This window comes from Dermochelys coriacea, chromosome 10, assembly GCF_009764565.3.
Source record: "Dermochelys coriacea isolate rDerCor1 chromosome 10, rDerCor1.pri.v4, whole genome shotgun sequence".
In the NCBI taxonomy this organism is placed as follows: domain Eukaryota; kingdom Metazoa; phylum Chordata; order Testudines; family Dermochelyidae; genus Dermochelys; species Dermochelys coriacea.
In genome coordinates, this window is record NC_050077.1 from 67,545,324 (window position 1) to 67,564,509 (window position 19,186).

General features: G+C 43.7%; 1 protein-coding gene across 1 annotated transcript in view; it reads right to left on the reverse strand.

Moving 5' to 3' along the window:
• The window catches only part of HOMER2 (homer scaffold protein 2), a 101,360-nt gene extending 85,553 nt beyond the window's left edge, over positions 1-15,807 (reverse strand). The window contains exon 1 of the mRNA XM_038420734.2: positions 15,307-15,807. Within this exon, the coding sequence (XP_038276662.1) occupies positions 15,307-15,419 (113 nt within the window). The 5' untranslated portion in view covers positions 15,420-15,807. The remainder of the gene's footprint in view (positions 1-15,306) is intronic.
• Positions 15,808-19,186: the final 3,379 nt, after the last annotated feature.

Genomic DNA, 19,186 nt, shown 5'->3' on the forward strand with positions numbered 1-19,186 from the left:
AGGCCTTTTGGTTTGGACTAATCCAGTCCGTTTCCCTTTTGTACCTTTTCCCATCAACATTTGTTCTTATAGATTGTGACATTTTAGAACATCTGACTCATGTTTTACAGTTGAATTCACAATCTCACAATAGGATACCTTTGTAGGCCCAATTATCACAACAGCCCCTAATTCCAGTAGGCTCCTTTGAAAGCTCTGGACAAAATAAAAATAAAAACAATTGAAAAAACAGTTCTTCTGCAAAAATGCTTAAAATTTTGTATTTTGACAAGTCACAGCAAATGGCTGAAAGCAATCAGACTCAGACTGAGGGGGATTTAGAAGGGAAAAGGAGGATGAGTTAACAGCAAAATGAGCGAGTTTTGGCATGGTAAGCAGTAGCCCCTTTTGCGCCTGCCTTCATAGTCAGACACTGTTTTTCTGTTTTAAATCCACTCCCTCTTCACCATGATAAACCTGTCGTCGTTTTCCAGCTAAAGCTCCCAGTCCTGCCAGCTTTAAGCATGAAAGGATAAAACTACCATCAAATTTGCAAATCTTACACACCTACACAGCAGAGCTGGTTCTCTCATCTGAGTCATCAAAGCAGACCAGCAACAGTGATGTCATCCACCAACACCTCTTTTTAAAAAAAGACCAACATTCATAAATGTGGATTGTTACAAATATTTTGCTTCCTTTTAATTCTGATCCCAGTAGTAATACTAACCTTACAAAATAACTCTGAGTGATGCAGTGGGCACAGTGCTCCCTAACAGTTTCAATCTCAGTGATAAGGTCAGAGGTAAGCAGAAGGCTACTAGCATCACACGTGCTAAGCAGTGCGACTTTGCAGCAGGCAGCACTGAAGAAACTTCATTCTACAGCAGGTAGAGAACAGCAAGCATAAGTCATAGAAAATATCATCAGAAAAGACCAACTGCATCATCCAATGTAATCATCTACAGTTTGCAGGAGGAGTATTACACATAATCCCTACTCATGCCTTATATAGCTGTTCTGAATGATATGCAGCGATGATGCTTCAATAACCTTCCTTGGTACTAACAGCCTGTGTTCCCTCAAGCACATTTAGATCCCAACAAGCGAATTCCAAAATACAATTCAACTCACATACTGTAGCTGCAGAAAGGACACCCATAGTCACAAACATGACTAACAGTACTCAAGGGCGAAAAAAAGTTGGAGATTTGATCATTTATTTCGCAGCCTTCAGAAAACCAAAGAATTTCCCACACAACAGCAGCTGTTTCAAAAATATGTATATTTCATGAATTTAATTTCAAGGCTAAGGCTATTTATTCTAGCTATTACAGTAATGTTTATATCTGAACATAATATAAAATGATAAAGAAAATCCATAAACAGAAACAGACTAATATCCTCTTATCCTGATTTCTCTCCAAATTAATTGCTGCACTTTGCCCAACTTGGTCATAGAAAGACTATATTTTGAGAAATTAAAGTGATATTATCAAAGCTTGACCTAGTTTAAAACTGTTTTCTGCTGAAAGGAATGCTTTAATATTTGAAATGGCCACTTGTCTTCAGCATTTCATTCTGGGTTTCATTTTTGTCAGGGGCCCATCTCACTTCCATCTTTTTACACTGGGGGAGAGATTTGAGGGGTATTCCATCTTTTGGGGAGGATATTTTATTTAGGAGCTACTTTCAGGTATCAATCAAATTAACAGTGGTAATTAATTACCTTGGTAGCTGAAAAACTCAGTTGTGATCTCTTCTCTAAAATTAAATTATATCTCAATTGCTCTTTTCTCTCTCTTCATTCTTTTTCTATGGCCTTGTCTACACTAGTGGGAATATTTGCTAAACTCCCCTCCAACGAAGTGGAATCAGTGATACCAGCAGTGAGAATTTTTTGCTGAAATTCTCTACTGCAGACGCTGCCTATGGTTCTCGCTCTACTCTGCCCTCCCAGTGCCTCCTCCCGTCTCTGAATAGCATGCAGTCACTCCCTTTCACTTGTTTCTGTTCATTTTCTTCTTTGTTTCAACTTCCCATTTTCAGGTTTCTCCTTCACTTAGGGCTTATCTACACTGAGGATTTTTGCACTTGTATAGTAACATCAGTGTAGCTGCACAACCACAAACTCTTAATGTAGATGTGCTGCACTGGTGCAAACAGTCGCCTGCACTGGAAAGAAGAGTAAACTACACTGGTGCAAGTCAGTTTTCACTTTGATGCAGTGTATCTGCACTAGGGGGGTTTTCACAAATGCAGCTACCCTGAGGTAACTACACCAATGCCAAAATCCCAAATGTAGACAAGCCCATGCTAAGGCTTTCCTATTTCCCTCTCTACCAATTCTTTTTAAAAGCCATTTTAATGGCTCTGAAAGATATATAATCCTGGGGTGAAATTCTGGGCCCCACTCAAGACAATGGGAGTTTTCCCATTCATTCAATGGAAACAGGAATTTACCCCTAGAGATTACAGTTTTCTGGGCCTGATTCTCCATTGGTCTGCTCTTTGTGTAAATTATTTATATCTGTGCAAAGTGTGTGTAAAATGCTCAATATCAGAATGGCAGGAGTTCAGGCCCACTTTGCACAGATGCAAATGGCTATGCAAGATGCAAGGCTATGGACAATCAGATCCACTATTCACATAAGACAGGGTGGGCAAACTTTTTGGCCCGAGGGCCACATCAGGGCCGGGTAGGAAAGGCTGTGCCTCCCCAAACAGCCTGGCCCCCACCCCCTCAGAACCCCCAACCCATTCAACCGCCCCTGCTCCTTGTCCTGACCACCCCCTCTCAGAACCCCCTGCCTCTAACTGCCCCCCCCGGGACCCCACCCCCATCCAACCCCCCACCCGCTCCTTCTCTCTGGCTGACCCCCCCCACCCCTAACCGTCCTCCCGGGACCCCACCCCCTATCCAACCCACCCTGCTCCCTGTCCCGAGTGCCCCGACCCCTATTCACACCCCAGCCCCTTGACAGGCCCCCCCGGGACTCCCATGCCTATCCAAACTCCCCACTTCTCATCCCCTGACCATCCGTCCCCCCCAAACCTCTGCCCCATCCAACCGCCCCTTGCTCCCTGTCCCATGACTGCCCCCCAGGATCCCCTGCCCCTTATCCAACCCTCCCGCCCCCTTACCGGCCGGAGCCAGCCATGCTGCCCGGCAGGAGCTTGCAGCCGCACCACCCAGAGCATTGCGCCGGCGGCGCAGTGAGCTTAGGCTGCAGGGGAGGGGCCGGGGGATAGCCTCCCCGGGCGGGAGCTCAAAGGCCGAGCAGGACCAACCAATGGGCCATAGTTTGCTCACCTTTGACATAAGAGGTACAGTATAGGTAGTAAGGTCTCCACAGCACCCACCAGTTTGCCTCTATTCTGGCCTAAAAACAAATCCCAAATCAGAGAGTAATTCAGCTTCAATATCTACTCTATCCTCAGTCCCTTCGTTGAGGCTGCCAATAAGAATACCAGCTGGGATGACATTTGATGCAAACTGGACTTGTGAGAACTGACAGACCCTGAACCAAAACCACCAATTCACTTCCCATAGGCCAGTGAACCATCAGATTGCTTATTACCAGCTTGGGCTAGATTTGAGCACACAGTGACGTTACTTCTTCATCAAAGGAAGTCTGGATGTGGCTCCTTCAAGAGCCACTCTATGCTACTCTCTCATTTGGCCAGAGAACACTGCTCAAGAGTGATGCTGGAAAGAGCACCTTGCATCGATGGATGGCCCAATATAGTTCCCAGTGAAGTCCATTAAAAAAAAAAAAAAAAAGACTCCAATTGACTTTAGTTGGAGCTAAACTAGGGCCAAAGTGAATTTCCTCTGTAATACCCTGCTAAAGTGGCACAGCAGCACCAATATAATTCAGATTGCTTCACTACATCAATGTAAAGGTTGACATTTCTAAGCCTCTAAAATCGACATGCTTGGTCAGATTCCTTTTAAATCTGGTGTGAAGAGGATGCAGGATCAGGTGAGTGTCCCAAGCTTGGGGTCATTTGAGTTAGGGGTTATGAAGATAATAAGCATTTTTAAAAGTTTCTAGGTGAGTTTTTGCGTGTGCAGAGCGAGGGATCAAACTATTAGTGATATGCAGGTCAAAGTTGTCTCACTCTGTCTATTTTTACCCAAGGAAGTTCATGGCACCCACTAAATCTTTGGCCGATCCAAATTGAGAATGGTATTTAAGAACATGTTCACTTCTTCACTTGCACAGATGTGCTATCTGGAGGGATTACTGTCCATGTACAATAAAGAAGAAAAAAAAAGCCACATGAAAAGGTTTCTATGTGGCGCCTTTATGCTTGCTGGGTAGTTCAGGGAAATGTGTCAACTCATAGAATCATAGAATATCAGGGTTGGGAGCGACCTCAGGAGATCATCTAGTCCAACCACCTGCTCAAAGCAGGACCAATCCCCAATTTTTGCCCCAGATCCCTAAATGGCCCCCTCAAAGATTGAACTCACAACCCTGGGTTTAGCAGGCTAATGCTCAAACCACTGAGCTATCCCTCTGCATGTTGCTTGCTACAAGTTGTCTCTGTTATAATGTGCTATTTATGGGGAGGTTTATTGTGAACACAGCAGAATAATCATCAGGCAGGATAACCAAAATTTCTGTTATACAAGGCGGGTAGGAGCCAGAAACAGATGACTTTGTGTGGAGAGGTGTGGCGGAAGGCCTGGGAGGACAGGAAGAGGGGTTGCAGCTGTGGAGGGGACAGGAAATAAGGACAATTAGTAGGCAAGCCTTGGATTGCTTGTTTGAGAAAATCTGTATTTTACTAGCCTCCAGGTGGGGGGAAGGGGGCAAATGGTTCCTTCCTTACCTCAATGCAGATTAATGTGATGTTTCCAAGGAGACGTGGTGGAAAGTTTTGGAACTCACAGCACGGGCACCTTGACTATTGAGGGGAAAAACGTGTGTAATGCCAAGGTTGCCAACATGTGGATCCTGTGGGATTCTTGGATCACAAGGTTGCAAAAGTTTGTGGGAGAGCAAGGAGTAGACCATGACATGGAGATTCCACCCAAACGGCCCTGTAGTGAGCAGAGTGGTGGCCTGTATTGGCATCATGTTTTGCTCACTCTGCAGTACCTAACCCGCTGACTTAAGATGTTATGATCTACTGGACATTGTAGTGATTCACTTGGGTGGAAATGATTTGGGCCCTATTCCTGGCATACACTTCATACAGATTTGGACCGCATCAGAGATCTATGTCCAGGAACTGATAGTTTTCTTGGATTTGGCTGAGCGTCTGAATAACTGCTACAGCAACAATATGAAAGCTATTAAGTGCTGGAAGAACATTAATCATTGGAGAATTCACTGGAGGGTTCTGGTCTGGCTGACCAGCAATTTTTATTGTATGCCATAGAAACAAGCTCTGATACCTCACTGTTTCTTGGAAGTGGAGTATTGAATAAAAATCAGAGGATCTTTCTCTCAAATGTAAAACTGTCAGCATTTTGGAACAGAAACCCTGTTTGTGATTTCTCTCACATGCTCTACTACAAACTCCACCCTCCAACCATAAGAACATAAGAACGGCCATACTAATCAGACCAAAGCTCTATCTAGCCCAGTATCCTGTCTTCTGACAGTGGCTGATGCTTCAGAGGAAATGATCACAACAGGCAATTATCGAGTGATCTATCCCCTGCTGCCCACATGCTGGCAGTCAAAGATGAGAAACACCCAGAACATGGGGTTGCACCCCTGACCATCTCTTGGCTAATAGCTATTGATGGATCTCTCCTCCATGAACTTATCTAGTTCTTTTTTGAACCCCATAGTTCTGGCCTTCACAACATCCCAGGCAATGAGTTCAGCAAGTTGACTGTGCATTGTGTGAAGTACTTCCTTTGGTTTGTTTTAAACCTGCTGCCTATTAATTTCATTAGGTGACCCCCAATTCTTATATTATGTGAAAGAGTAAAACAACACTTCCTTATTCACTCTCTCCACAACCTTCATGATTTTATAGACCACTATCATATGCCCCGAGTGGTGTCTTGTCCAAGCTGAAAAGTCGCATTCTTTTTAATCTCTCCTCATACAGAAGTTGTTCCATTCCCCTAATCATTTTTGTTGCCCTTTTCTGTAACTTTTCCATTTATATGTTTTTACAACCTATTCACTCTCACCCACAGGATTCCATCCAACACTATTAAAGGACAACAAGGAAAGAAGAAGAAGGCAGCTGCTCATGCCACTTCCCTCCATTCTGCTGGCATTCTTTCATCAGTTAAAGAACAATTTAGGAGACAGATGTAAGAACATATTGCTAGCAGAGGGCAAAAAGGCAGATCACTTCACAGTGTTCTTAAATGTAGTCACATAATGGAAAAAAAAACAGCAGGACCAAATTGTACCCTCTTACAGACGTACCAACAAGACTGGGAGAGATGTCAAAAACTAGATGAGCGTTGCCTGATGGAGTTTCCAGCTAGTTATCCTCTGAAGTGGGAGGGGGCTTTTAAGGAGCAGGAAAAGGGCAAGAGGTACCATATCCCAACCTCACAAAACCAGGGGCTCTTTGGCGAACCAGAATTTACATTAAGTCCCATTGATGGTAGACCCATGTAGAGATGGGGAAATATCCGACTTTTTGGTTGTCTGGCCGTTTCAGAAAAATTATTGTTTCAGGTTGACCCAACACAAAACAAAATTCAAAATATATGGTGATTAAGAGTCGAAAAAATTGTTTGGGGTTGAATAAAACATTTCATTTAGATTGAGAATTTTTTATACTTAACATTTTAATAAAACTGAAGGAAATTTAAAATGAAAAGTTTTTTCAAATCAAAATCAAATGGTTTCATTTCAAAAATGTAAAAACAAAAAACGTTTTGATTTTTTTCAGAGAATTTTTTAAAGTACTTTTCCTGGACAAAACAATTTGGTGAAATTGATACAAAGTCACAAAATGTTTTGGTCCAAATCTGCACATTTTGCACACAAAATATTGGTTGAAAAATTTCACCCTGCTCTAAGTCATCAACCCTCTTACTCCTCTGACCTCCTCAGCCATGGCAGTAGGGCTCTCTCCACTGGCCAGACACCCCAGACCTTCTCTCCCAGACGGGTGCAGCCATGGAGCCCACATTAATACAGCTTCAAGCAGCATTACTTAGACACAGATATCTGCTTGAATATCAGTGGACTTTGGAGAGGAGCATGCTGTGAAGAATAGCTCCCTCCTGAATAAATGCAACCTGGCCTCCATTCACCTCCACAGCCCCACTGATCTCAGTCCACAAAGAGTTTCAACAGAGGGACTGCCACAAGGTTCCAGAGGTGGGGCCAGAAATAAGAATTGGCACTCTTCCTTCCTGCTTCACCCCTATGCAAAATCCAACCCCTCAATCCGCAGAAGTGGGTATAACAAGTAGTTCCAAATTAACTAAACTACATTAATTCACACACTAATATAATTCACCATTTATTTTGTATGTACATTTTTTGCATTTAATTTGTATGGTGTTTCCTTGTAGTGTGTTTTAATATTTGGATGGTTAATTTTCATTTTGATACAAATGCTTTATTAAAAAGAGCTTTAAAATTATGTTTCATTGCTAATAGATGTTTAGACTAGTTGAATTTTAATCCAACAAATATGAACATCATCTTCAATGGCAAAGAATCGATGTACAATTCTAATCCAAATTGGATATTTGCCACTTCCCTACCAACAAGCAACATTTTTTAATTGAGGGATATGAAAAATTAAAGGGAACTGCCAATGTATTGTGGAAATTAAAATGGTAAAAAGAGTCTTAGCTACATTTACCCCTTTCTGTAATCTAATTCCTTTTAAAATCATTTTAATAAATAAAACTGCCATCTTTACAATAGAATGTTAGCTTTCGTTGTTAAAAAAAATTGAGGTCAAATTGAAACAGGTATTCTTTGTTAGATTAGCAGATATAGCTCAGAAATCTGAGCAACCAATGAGCTAGCCATTTTGTTTTGTTCGTTCTTTGCTGAGGTGTGAAAAGACATAACTCAAGATGTATGTTTAGATTTAAAAACAAAGAAGTCTTGGAAATTGGAAGTCTGATATACAGTGTTTTGGGAATAGTTAACTTTTATTGGCCAGACTATTGAGATAATAATGCAATCCTACAGCTGTGGTAAGAGTGGGGAGTTAGCCCTGGGGAAAAAAGAACTATTTTTCTTTAACGTAAGCAACATTAGCGCCAGATCCAAAGCCCATGGAAATCAACAAGACTTGACTTTGCATTGACTTTGGAGTCAAGCTCTCTTTGTTTAGGAGACATTTTATACAAGAGCAGCATTCTCATGACTAGCTGAATATACATTTTTAGTAATTTTGTAAAATTTGAAAAAAGTATTGCAGTATAGTAAGCTGAACTGCATCATCACATGAGCTTCTTTAGAGCACTCATTTCACAGGAGATTTACATGAATGAGCTAAATAACTAGTTTTACACAGTTCAGGTAGCTGTCAGTTTTCATACTTCTGTAGTGTTACTCAGTGCCAAACCCAGGGACAGTATATATTAATAATGGCCAACCACACAAAAACTATTTTAAGTGCTATGAGCCAAATTCTTCCCACACTTTACACATGAGGAACTAGGGGTGCAGGAACCAGGTGGCGAGATAGGGCTAGTACCCTCACAATCAAAATATTGGGGGAGCGGACAATGTGTGTTTCAACCACCCCACCCCCCATGTTTTTTGCCCTCACACTTCCTCACAGAGGTGAGAGTGGGACCTAGAGGAAGGGCTGGAGCGGCCATGGTGGCAACGCACAAGATCAGGATGGCAGGAAAGGAGCCAGCAATAACACCTCTGCTCTACTCACCTTCCAGCCACTCTGGCAAGACACTGGACCAGGGAGGGGCAGGAGAATATGCACCGGCTGCCAGGCTGGGGGACAAGGCTCTGGCACCTGATCAAGTCTCAGTAGTTCCCTTCATTCCCCTTCCTACCCGTCCCTTCCCTATTCACAGCAAGCTTCCACCTGCTGTGTGGAGCCTTCATACAATCCTGACTAGGTCCCATGTAAATTTATCAAAACCTGCCATGTTACTGGATGTAGCTGGAACAACTAGTGCCTGAAGCACTTAAAGTTTGTTCTTGAACCACAGACAGAAATGAATAGTATTCTCAAATCAGACTGTCTATAACCCTGATAAACAGCAAGGCAATTCTTTGCACTTTTATATTGAAAAAATGTAAGTCTCAAAGCACTTTACAAAAATGGATAAGCATTAATATGTCCAGTATCAGGGGATAGCCGTGCTAGTCTGTATCCACAAAAAACAACAAGGAGTCCGGTGGCACCTTAAAGACTAAGATTTATTTGGGCATAAGCTTTTGTGGGTAAAAAACCATTTCTTCAGATGCATGGAGTGAAAGTTACAGATGCAGGCATTATATAATGACACATGAAGCAAAGGGAGTTACCTCAGAAGTGGAGAACCAGTGATGACAGGGCCAATTCGATCAGGGTGGATGTAGTCCACTCCCAATAATAGATGAGGTATCAGTTCCAGGAAAGGCAAAGTTGCTTTTGTAATGAGCCAGCCACTCCCAGTCCCTACTCAAGCCCAAAATTTGCTGGATGGGAGTGGCTGGCTCATTACAAAAGCAGCTTTGCCTCTCCTGGAATTGACACCTCCTCATCTATTAGTGGGAGTGGACTACATCCATCCTGATCGAATTGGTCCTGTCAATACTGGTTCTCCACTTGTGAGGTTACTCCCTTCGCTTCATGTGTCATTATATAATGCCTGCATCTGTAATTTTCACTCCATGCATCTGAAGCTTATGCCCAAATAAATCTGTTAGTCTTTAAGGTGCCACCGGACTCCTTATCATTAATATGTCCGTTTTCCAGATGGAGAAACGGAGAAACAGAGCTGTTAAATGATTTGCTCAAGGTCACTCAATATACCAGTGACAGAATTGGGAATAAAAACAAAGTGTCTTCACTCCCAAGCCTCTGTTTATTTCACAAGACCTGCATTTCCTAAATTGTGGGTTGTGACCCCCTAGAGAGTCACAAGACCATATTGCTTTGACCCACAAAACCCCCTGTCCTGAGTGAAGTAACTACTGTCCCACAGAGCTGGCTCTGCTCCCAACTCCAGGCATTAGAACCTGGCCCCTGGTGCATGAAGTCGCAGAGCCACTCAGGTTTGGGCTGGCCCTTCTGATGGCGGGGGGGGGGGGGCACGAAGGGAAATGAACAGGCCAAATCTGAGTGGCTCTGGGTCTAGGGTTGTGTGACCCTATCCTTTTCCCGTCCTCGGATGGTCCATGTCCGTTCCCTTGACCTCTTTCCTCCCTCTCTCCTCCCCGCCTGAAGGCAGGTTATGAGCCACTGACTGGTCTGACCATCTCACCGAAAGCAATCTGAATAAGTGGTGTTGTTCTCTCTGAGACAAGCCGACATTTTTTGCAAAAGGGGGTGTAGGAAGGTCGTGGACATTCTTGATAAACCTTTCCTGTGTGAGTGACCCGAGTGGAAAATAAGAGGTGGTGTGATAATTTTAGCTTTATGAGCCGCTACCTCAGCGGACAGGGCACTCCTGTGTGATTGGAAAATGGGTGGGGGTCAGTCTAAGACGGTTCCCGTGCCACTGAAGGGCACACCTACTTATTATATGTATGTGTATTATAGTTCTAGGATTTGTAGGTATTTAGAAAATTGGAATTTTTACACACGTGATGATCCATCTAAACAATTCCCACTAGAAGGTACCTTCAATTTAGATAAAATCATACACCTCAAAGGAAGCCATAAAGAGACTCCATGAGTCTCGAGTGCGGAGTCTGAAGGACTCCCAGGCAAAATTAAAACTCAAATGCAGGATTTAAAATGAAATGTAAAGCGTCTGGATGCCTCCCTACCCAAACTATTTTGTTAACCCCCTCGACTTTTTTATATTCCCAATAAGTTAAGGCTGAAGTCCAGTAGGGAAAGGAACGGGTTAATCTGAAAAGTTAGCTTGGCCTAGAGATAAGAAGAAAGCTGCTTTGCGTTCAAGGTCAAGAATCACAGACCATGCCAAACACAAAAACACTGCTTTCAGCCCCAGCTGGCTGTGAAGAAAATATAGACAGAGGTAAAACAAAAGGCAAATAAGTTGCAGGACTGAGATTACATTTGCGAAGGTTGGCCACCCGGTGAGACCCAACAGTCTGCCTTTGCAACCCTGGAGCCAGTGTGGTTTGGGATGCCGAAGAAGCCACAGGCAGCTGGCCTGGACTGGAATACTTCCCAAGAGCGGAAGCAAGCAGGAAATTTTTACAGCACGTCTCTGGACAATCTGTGCACAGGATAACCTCCCGTCCATCTCTCTGTGTCTCTCCTGGCCAGCCCAGGAAGCGTGTTTGTGAGTATAAAAGGGGGTCAGGGTTTGACATTAACGTTTTTTCTTCCCTTGAGTGATGAGGGAGCATATTCTTTGCTGTTATTTTATTAATTAATGCTTTAAATTTAGTCACATGGTGTGTTCTCTTCATCTCCGCCTTACGATCCTGTGGTCTTAGCCTGATCAACTAAGGCACAGGCAGATTGGTAATGAAAATCTGTCACAGTTTTAGTGGAAAATTGAGGAGGGGGGAGAACCCTGCAGAGTGCACATCATCTATCTGTTTTGCCCTTGATATTTCACATTTGCTTTGTTTGGCATAGTTGGTATTACATGTTAAGAATTGCATGATTAAAGGCGAGTCCCACTCTCAGCCGCAATAGGTCTGAGAACCGGAAAGGGGTTTAGCATTCCTCTCTCCACCCCATTCGGTGGAAGTGGGTGTATTCCTGGTTATAGAAGTCCAGGATGATGGAGGGGAGGACTCGGGGAGTCTCGCTCCATGCATATAATCCTTGGTGCATACGATCTTAGCCGTAGCATGCCTGGGGTACAAATAGGAATTGGGGATAAGGAAAGAGATATATATCTGACAGCTAGAATTGAGCAATTAAAAGCATAGATTATGAACCAGGCAGCAACTCAAACCTATGCCCCGGACAAGTTACAAGCCTTGAGACAGGACTTCCAGTCAGAAAAAGTGGAACACACCCACCTGGAAGCACTGACTAAGCAAGTACCAGTCCTTCAGAGACTTGTCAAAATTTAACCATTTGTGCTCAGCATACGCTGTAACAGCAGTGTGTCTGCCATAAGAGGAAACTGAATAGTTAAAACATCAATTGGCCGTGCGTTCTGTCCACGTGACAAGCCTCACGGGGTAGGACTCGGGTAGGCCTAGTGAGTGAGAATGTTTAAAAGAAGAGACTAGGAGGGGTGGAGGCTAGTCGAGAAGTCCACCCTCCTTGCTAATTGGTAGTGGGACAAGTTGGTGCCCATGGAAAGAGACCGTTCAGCAAGAAAAAAAAAAGGATCAGGCCCAGGCAGGCAACAGATCGAGAGATTGGAAACTCTGAGGGCATGGTGAAAACAGGAAAGAAAGAGAGGGTTTAAGTGCAGCCATTTTAATTTGTTAGAAACAGAGCAACGGTTATGCTAAGTCTTAGCCTAATATCGTGGGACCTGTAGAAGCAGGGCTCAAGTCAGAAGCAGGTGGGAAAACAGCAGTGCAGAGTCAGCGTGACCTAGCCTTGAGATAAAAATGTTTTGAGAAGTGAAAGTGAGAAAATGCTGGATTAGACAGGATATAATATAAACAAAATGTACATGTTTTCAATTAATGCATGCCACAAAAAGAGTATAAATGCTTTGTGATATTGCTTGTATTTTGGAGAAACTGAGGCAGAGATGCTCTCTGTCAGCTGTATTCTTCCCTTGCAATTACTCGAATAAAGCTGTCTCTGATTTTGTTGCTTCTAACCTAAGAGTGAAGACTCTGTTTTCTTCCACAAGCTTGCCTAAAGCAAAACAGCCTAGGTAATATCATAAATACACAAGTAGTACAAATAGAACTCTGCAAGCGGATCAGTGGACTTCAAATCCTTTGGAACTTTTAAAGAATAGATTTCTGTGGAATAGGACTTCCATGTTTCCAGGTCAGACTTTTTTTAAAAAAGATGTTTTTAAAATTTTAAAATTTTCTAATTTCTATTTAAGCTCTCATCCCAGGATAGCTAAAAATATTCTGCTAGTTAGTTAACAAGGATGACACTGAAAATATTGTTTGGCCACCCAATTGAGATGAATGGGGCAGTTCTTCAGACCCATTTTTCTGTCCATCTATAGATGCAATGAGACAGCATTGCATCAGTTTATATTCTGAAACTTGCTTTTATAAATTTGAAAGGCAAGATGTTATCTTGTTAATAAATGAATGCTTATTTAATGAAGAAACTGATGAGCCCATCAGAGATGTTCTGGTGTGGCATGCTGGTCAATATGCACTTATATTACCCCATACCTATTTCCTCCTCCCACCTTCTTTCCAAAAGTTCTCTGCATCAAAATTAGGCACATTCATTGCATTTTTAAATTGTTCATGTTTATATTATTTACCTTTAGCATAACTGTTGCAAATTATGCCACTTCAGTGATACTATAATAAATTCTGTAGTGGGAGCTTGCACAGTTACAAAATGGCATAAGTAAACTAAGAAATTAAAGAACGATCCCTCACCACATGGGGTGAGAAGAGGAAAGATGTTAGAGAACATACAGTAAATATAGCAAATTAAATGATGTGTGGGTTTTGGAATCCCCCAGCCTACCACCTTCCTGTCTTGTTAAGAAGATTTCAAGTCTATCCAGAGTTCACACTGAAAATATACGCTTTTTTTTTTTTTAAATCTTGTTTTTTAAGGTTTTAGTTTACAAATTCCTTAAACCACAATATTTACCTTCTACCCTCTTGTTCAAATTACAAGATATGAAAAAAAAATGTACTATTAGTTTCTCTGAACTAGCAAACTGAATTGTCCAGTGAGGTATGTTCTCAGACCAAAATCTTGTACATTTACACAGAGAAAACTTTCATAAACAATTATCTAAATATCCAAACCTTTTTTGTTATAAGTTTTGGTGTGCTTTCTGTGACTCAGTGCTCTGAATGAATTACAACATAGAGTCACTGAAAATAAATCTGCTTTAAGTGGGTTTATATATATGAACAGATTACTCATTTCAAGATTAGAATCTTTCACATTATATATCTTAGGCACTTGTTCAGTCATTTTAGCCATTTAAATCATACCTCAGTGTTTATCTGCTACAAGGACATTTCTGCACACTTCAAGTTTTATTCTACATCTAACAGCAGAGCTAATCTCTTCAAATTAAAAAAAAAAAAACTTTGCCCCCTTTCTTGCATTTATGCTTATTTTTTGGTTATCCATATTATTTGTACAAGATCCTATTTTACCACTTACAGCATGAAAATCAAGTAACTACATTTAAAAACATTAAACTGGATAATAATACTTTGCACATCCGAGGCTCTCCAAGCACTTCATGAAAGTGTTTTACTGAACTAAAAGGCTTTTTTAATAGTCTTAAAACGTAATGAACAACAACAGAGAAAGACTCGGACCCTAGGAGCAACAGGGCAACCACCGCGCTGCACATACATTTTAATTAGGAACTCTCATACGGAGGCCTCCAGAACCTTAACAAATGTAACTAACAAGACAGGAACCAAGAAGAAACCACGACTCGAGCCAAATCCTAGGACTAGTGTAAACGCCCCCGGACCAGATTAAATCCACCAGCCGTCCAACAGCCAGAAATTAATCTTTGCTGCGCTACTTCAACCACAACCACCAAACCCCGAAGCCAGAGCGCCCAAGGTATTCGGGACCCGCTCGCGCTCCACCCAGCCCCCTCAGTCTGCCACTGCTGGGCTCCTCCGCTCGCTCCGGCGTTTGCCGAGCTGCGCCTTTCCCCGCTCGTTCAGCTGGCCCCCGAGTCCCGTCCGAGCCGGGCAAGCTCCCCTCGCCCTCGCTCCACGCTCCTCCCCGGCCCCGCGGGTGCAAACGGCACCGTCCGTGGCAGAGCCGGGCTCCAGCCCTGGCGAGCCCCCTCCAGCTGCCCAGTGCCGTGGAGTGACTCAGCCCCCCCCAGCGGGAGAAGAGCTCGGAACAGCGCTGCCCCGGGGTTAGCCGGGCAGGGCAGCGGCTCGGAGCCCTGGATACAAACTGCCCCAGGCAATACAGCGCCCCGCGGCGCCTGGGAGCGGGGTCTGGCCGCGCCCCGGGCTGCAAGTTCAAACCCCCCCCCCCCCCGCCGAGCCCCAAGAAGAGACCCGCCGGCGAAGCGGCGGCGGCTGGGGAGAGCCCGACCTGAGCCCCCGGGGCGGGAGGGAAGGCAGCGGCCGTGGGGGGGCGCGGGCTCCCGGGGACACTCACCCCATGTCTCGGTACTTGTCCCCAGCGGCGCCCGCAGCCTGCAGCCCCGCCGGGCCCCCGGGGTTCTCGCCTCTGTCCCCGGCGGGCGCGGGGCGCGTCCTAACTTCGCACATGCGGCCGCCGGCTACTAGCGCGCTCAGCTCCTGCGCATCCCGGGCCGGCTGCAGCGGCGGCGACTCTCCCGAGAGCCGGGCGGGCGGCGGTGGCGGTGGCGGTGGCGGCTTCTCCCCCTCCCTGCTCGGCGGCGGCAGCCGTCCTGCTCCTGCTCCGTCCTCCTCCTCCCCTTACATAACCTCCTCTCCCAGCGGCGGGGGCAGCGACCAGCCCCCCGCAGACACGGCGCCGGGCAGGAGGCGGGAGCTGGGGGGTTCTCCCGGGAGCTCCCTCGCACCGCGGAGCCGGGGAAGGCGGCGGCGAGTCCCCACCTGCTTCGCGCAGCCGCCTCCCACAGGCAGGGCCACAAGCTGCTGCCCCGGCAGCGGCTGGCCAGGGCGCCTTCCCCGGGACTCGGCGGGACTCCCCCGCCCCTCAGGCGCCCCCTGCCGCCAAACGTGCCCCTCCCCGAGTCCTCACCCTGCCCGCTTAGTGCCTGGCGGACGTGGGCTTGGACCAAAGGAAACGGGGGCAAATCGACTCCAGAGCCGAGCTGTGTGGGGGGAGCCCAGGCGGAGATCGGCCTAGGCCCACCCCTGGCCCCAGCACCCCAAGACTTTGGGAGAGATCCGCTCTCTGCAGCCCCACACGCCAGCTCCGCCGTCTGAGCCAACCCCGATCTCTGACCCCAGGGTTTGGAGCCTCCGCGAATGCCACCTGCCCCCCCCCCCCACACTCGGATCCGTGCACCCCAACGTCTGGGAACGGCCCTCTCTGGTTCTGAACGCTGTGGCCTTTCCAGGAGCTGTACCAACAGACACACCAAACTCCTGCAACCAAACCCCACAGATTTTGGGGAAGTTTCAGCTCCATCTCTAAGCACGCACGTTGGTCTCTAAATTCAGGGAATGTGCTTTGAGCTGTGAAGACTATTCTCACACATGGGGAAGCTAAAGTACATATAGGCTAAGTGCTTATTAATTAGTCAGTGAGTGACAGGAGCTGATACCATGGTCCAAATTGATCCTTCTGTGGAACTGCACTCATTTCCACTTGGCTCCAGGTTTCTGGAGTCCCACTAACAGTGTTGACTCCCAGTCTTTCCGAGTTTTGCACAGCTCTAGCTGTGTCAATCCCTTCCTCTCTATATTTGTCCTTTCAGAGTGCTACTGTTGTGAGTTTGACTGTCATTTCATAATATAGTCTGATGAAATTGTGCCAAACTGCCATCAAGATGCAAAATCACAATATGATGATCTTTTGCAGGCCCTGAAACAGCTTTGGGATGGCTTGTGAGACACACAATCACCTTGTTAAAATCAAGACAGTCCCAAAAATACACAACCTTGCTTGCATTACCATTTACTAATTATATTATGCTAGATACCTTAATTACCTGTGTCTGTCTTTTTGTGACCATAATGTGACTTCTGTTCTCCAGTACTTGCCTCCCCATCACCACATAAACACACTACTGTCTATGAATTCCAAAAATAAATGTTCACTTTGCAAATGTAAGTTTGCAAATATGTTCTGAAGCTAATTTTCTCTGTTTATCCCACTTCCATTTTTTGTCACTGTGTTGCACACATACATTGTTGTTATGCCGGGGAAACAATGTGACGATTGGGTTTTAACTTCCCCTCTCATTCAAAATTATAATTGATTGGACAACTTAGATATACACTGTTGTCAAGAATGACTACCTTCAACATTTTATTACTGAACATTAATTTATATTTTTTTTAAAAAAACCCAAAACCTAAAGATTGGAGCTGTGGATAAATTATTTAAATTTACTTGGCTTGGTACTCTGTATGATGGCTGTATTGAAAATGCCAATCTGGCATTAACTAGAAAACCAAGCAAAGAAGAAAAATTTAACCAATGTCATAAGGCATAAGGAACAATGTCTCAACTGTACAAAATAAGGCTGACATTCCATCTAGGGGTTCTAGTGATATCATAAACCACTCAAGTGAAACTTGAGTAATTTATTAATGTCATTAAAACCCTGTGATGGAATTACAGCCGTATAAGCCTCTTTCTAAGACGTTTCCAGCATTCAAAAAAATGGAAAAGGACATTTTTTAAAAAATTAAGAGCAAATTTTAAAAATGTCATGAAGATAAGCAGCTGTATCATTCTAAACTTCAGGATGGCTGTACTCCAAAGGATTTTCTCACTGTCATGAGATTTGTTATAATGACAGCCAAATGTACTACTGTAGATTTTAAATTGTGTTTTACCAGTTTGCAAGGGCCAGATACTAAACTTGCTTGAAGGAGATTTAACAGGAAAGCCATACACCTCTTTATTTGACAGCTAAAGCCTAAAAACTTCCTATCTCCTTTTCTGCACTCTCTCTTTTTCACTTCATTCCCAATCTCAGATTAAAAGAAACCCTCTAGTTCCTCCTGGGTAATCAAGAAGACAGTATTAGACATTTTAAATTCATCTTGGTATTCAGCTTTCAGCACAGTTTAAGGTTAGATTTGAGATTCTTGTCTGACAATTTATTTTTTAAACCTTCAACTCATGTCCCTCCTGCCCTGAACAATCCTGCAGATGATAGAAGCAATGCAGTCATACACCCTCCCTATTCAAAGAGTTTGTTTCAGTGAACAGTTATACTTTATGGGCTACTGTTATAAGTGGCTTAATGGGAACTTTTACAGATTCCAATGGAATTCAGATTTATTAAAGTAGAGTAAAGCTTTACATGTTTCACTATTAGAAGGAAACTGGAATTGCATTTGTCTTAATGTAAAATTATCACTTTTTCTAACCTGTCATCTAATACAATATAAGGTGTGAAGCCGGTACTACTGCACTACAGTAAAAAATGTTAAGGCCACACAAGCAAATTTAGCAAAGGGATGGGTGTGACAATATAACCGACTGGTGAGTATGTTACAGGTACCAATCTGTAGAGAATCCCTGGTGTGTTAGCCAAAAGGGCAGCCACTGCCAGGCCCTCTCAGAGGTCCAGAGAGGCTTGGGCCACTTCCAGCTTTTGAGGCCCCAGCCATAATAAAAATAAAAAATGACTACACATGAAAACAAAATAAGGCACCAAAAAAAGAGTGAGTCATAATTTGAATATTTTTTATTTAAAAAATGCTTTTCTAGCCTTTTTCTGTGCAAATGGACTAATTATTGAGGAAAAATCTAGCTTTCGTGCAATATCACACTTGATATTAAGCATTGCGAGCCCATTCAATGCTCTTGTCCCATAGTTGAACGTTGATAGTTCTTCACTTGCTTCAACACATTGAAGGTGTGTTCACCTGAAACCACTGATGCAGGCACACTGACAAAAATACGCAACATGTAGCCAACCATATTTGAAATGTTCTGCTGTAAATAAGTAGCATATCCACAGTTTAAAATGTTCTAGTGTTAATAAGTAGCCTTTACAACTTGAATTATTCTGCTATAAATAAGTAGCTTATCCACACTTGAAATGCTCTACTGTAAATAAGTAGCCTATTTACACCTGAAATGTTCTAAAGTAAATATGTAGCCTATCCACACTTGAAATATTCTACTGTAAATAAGTAGCTTATCTACACCTGCAATCTTCTACTGTATACATGTACATAAATGCTGAATGGTACACAAATGCTGGAAAGACTTAAAACAAATTAAGAACACAAAATGAAACAGTCAGACTGGTTATTATCCTTATCACTGAATCAAACCTCAAGCACACAAGGTATAATATAACAGGCTGAACTGAAGACAAAGGGATGACATATATATAATAAACACAGACACAGATAAA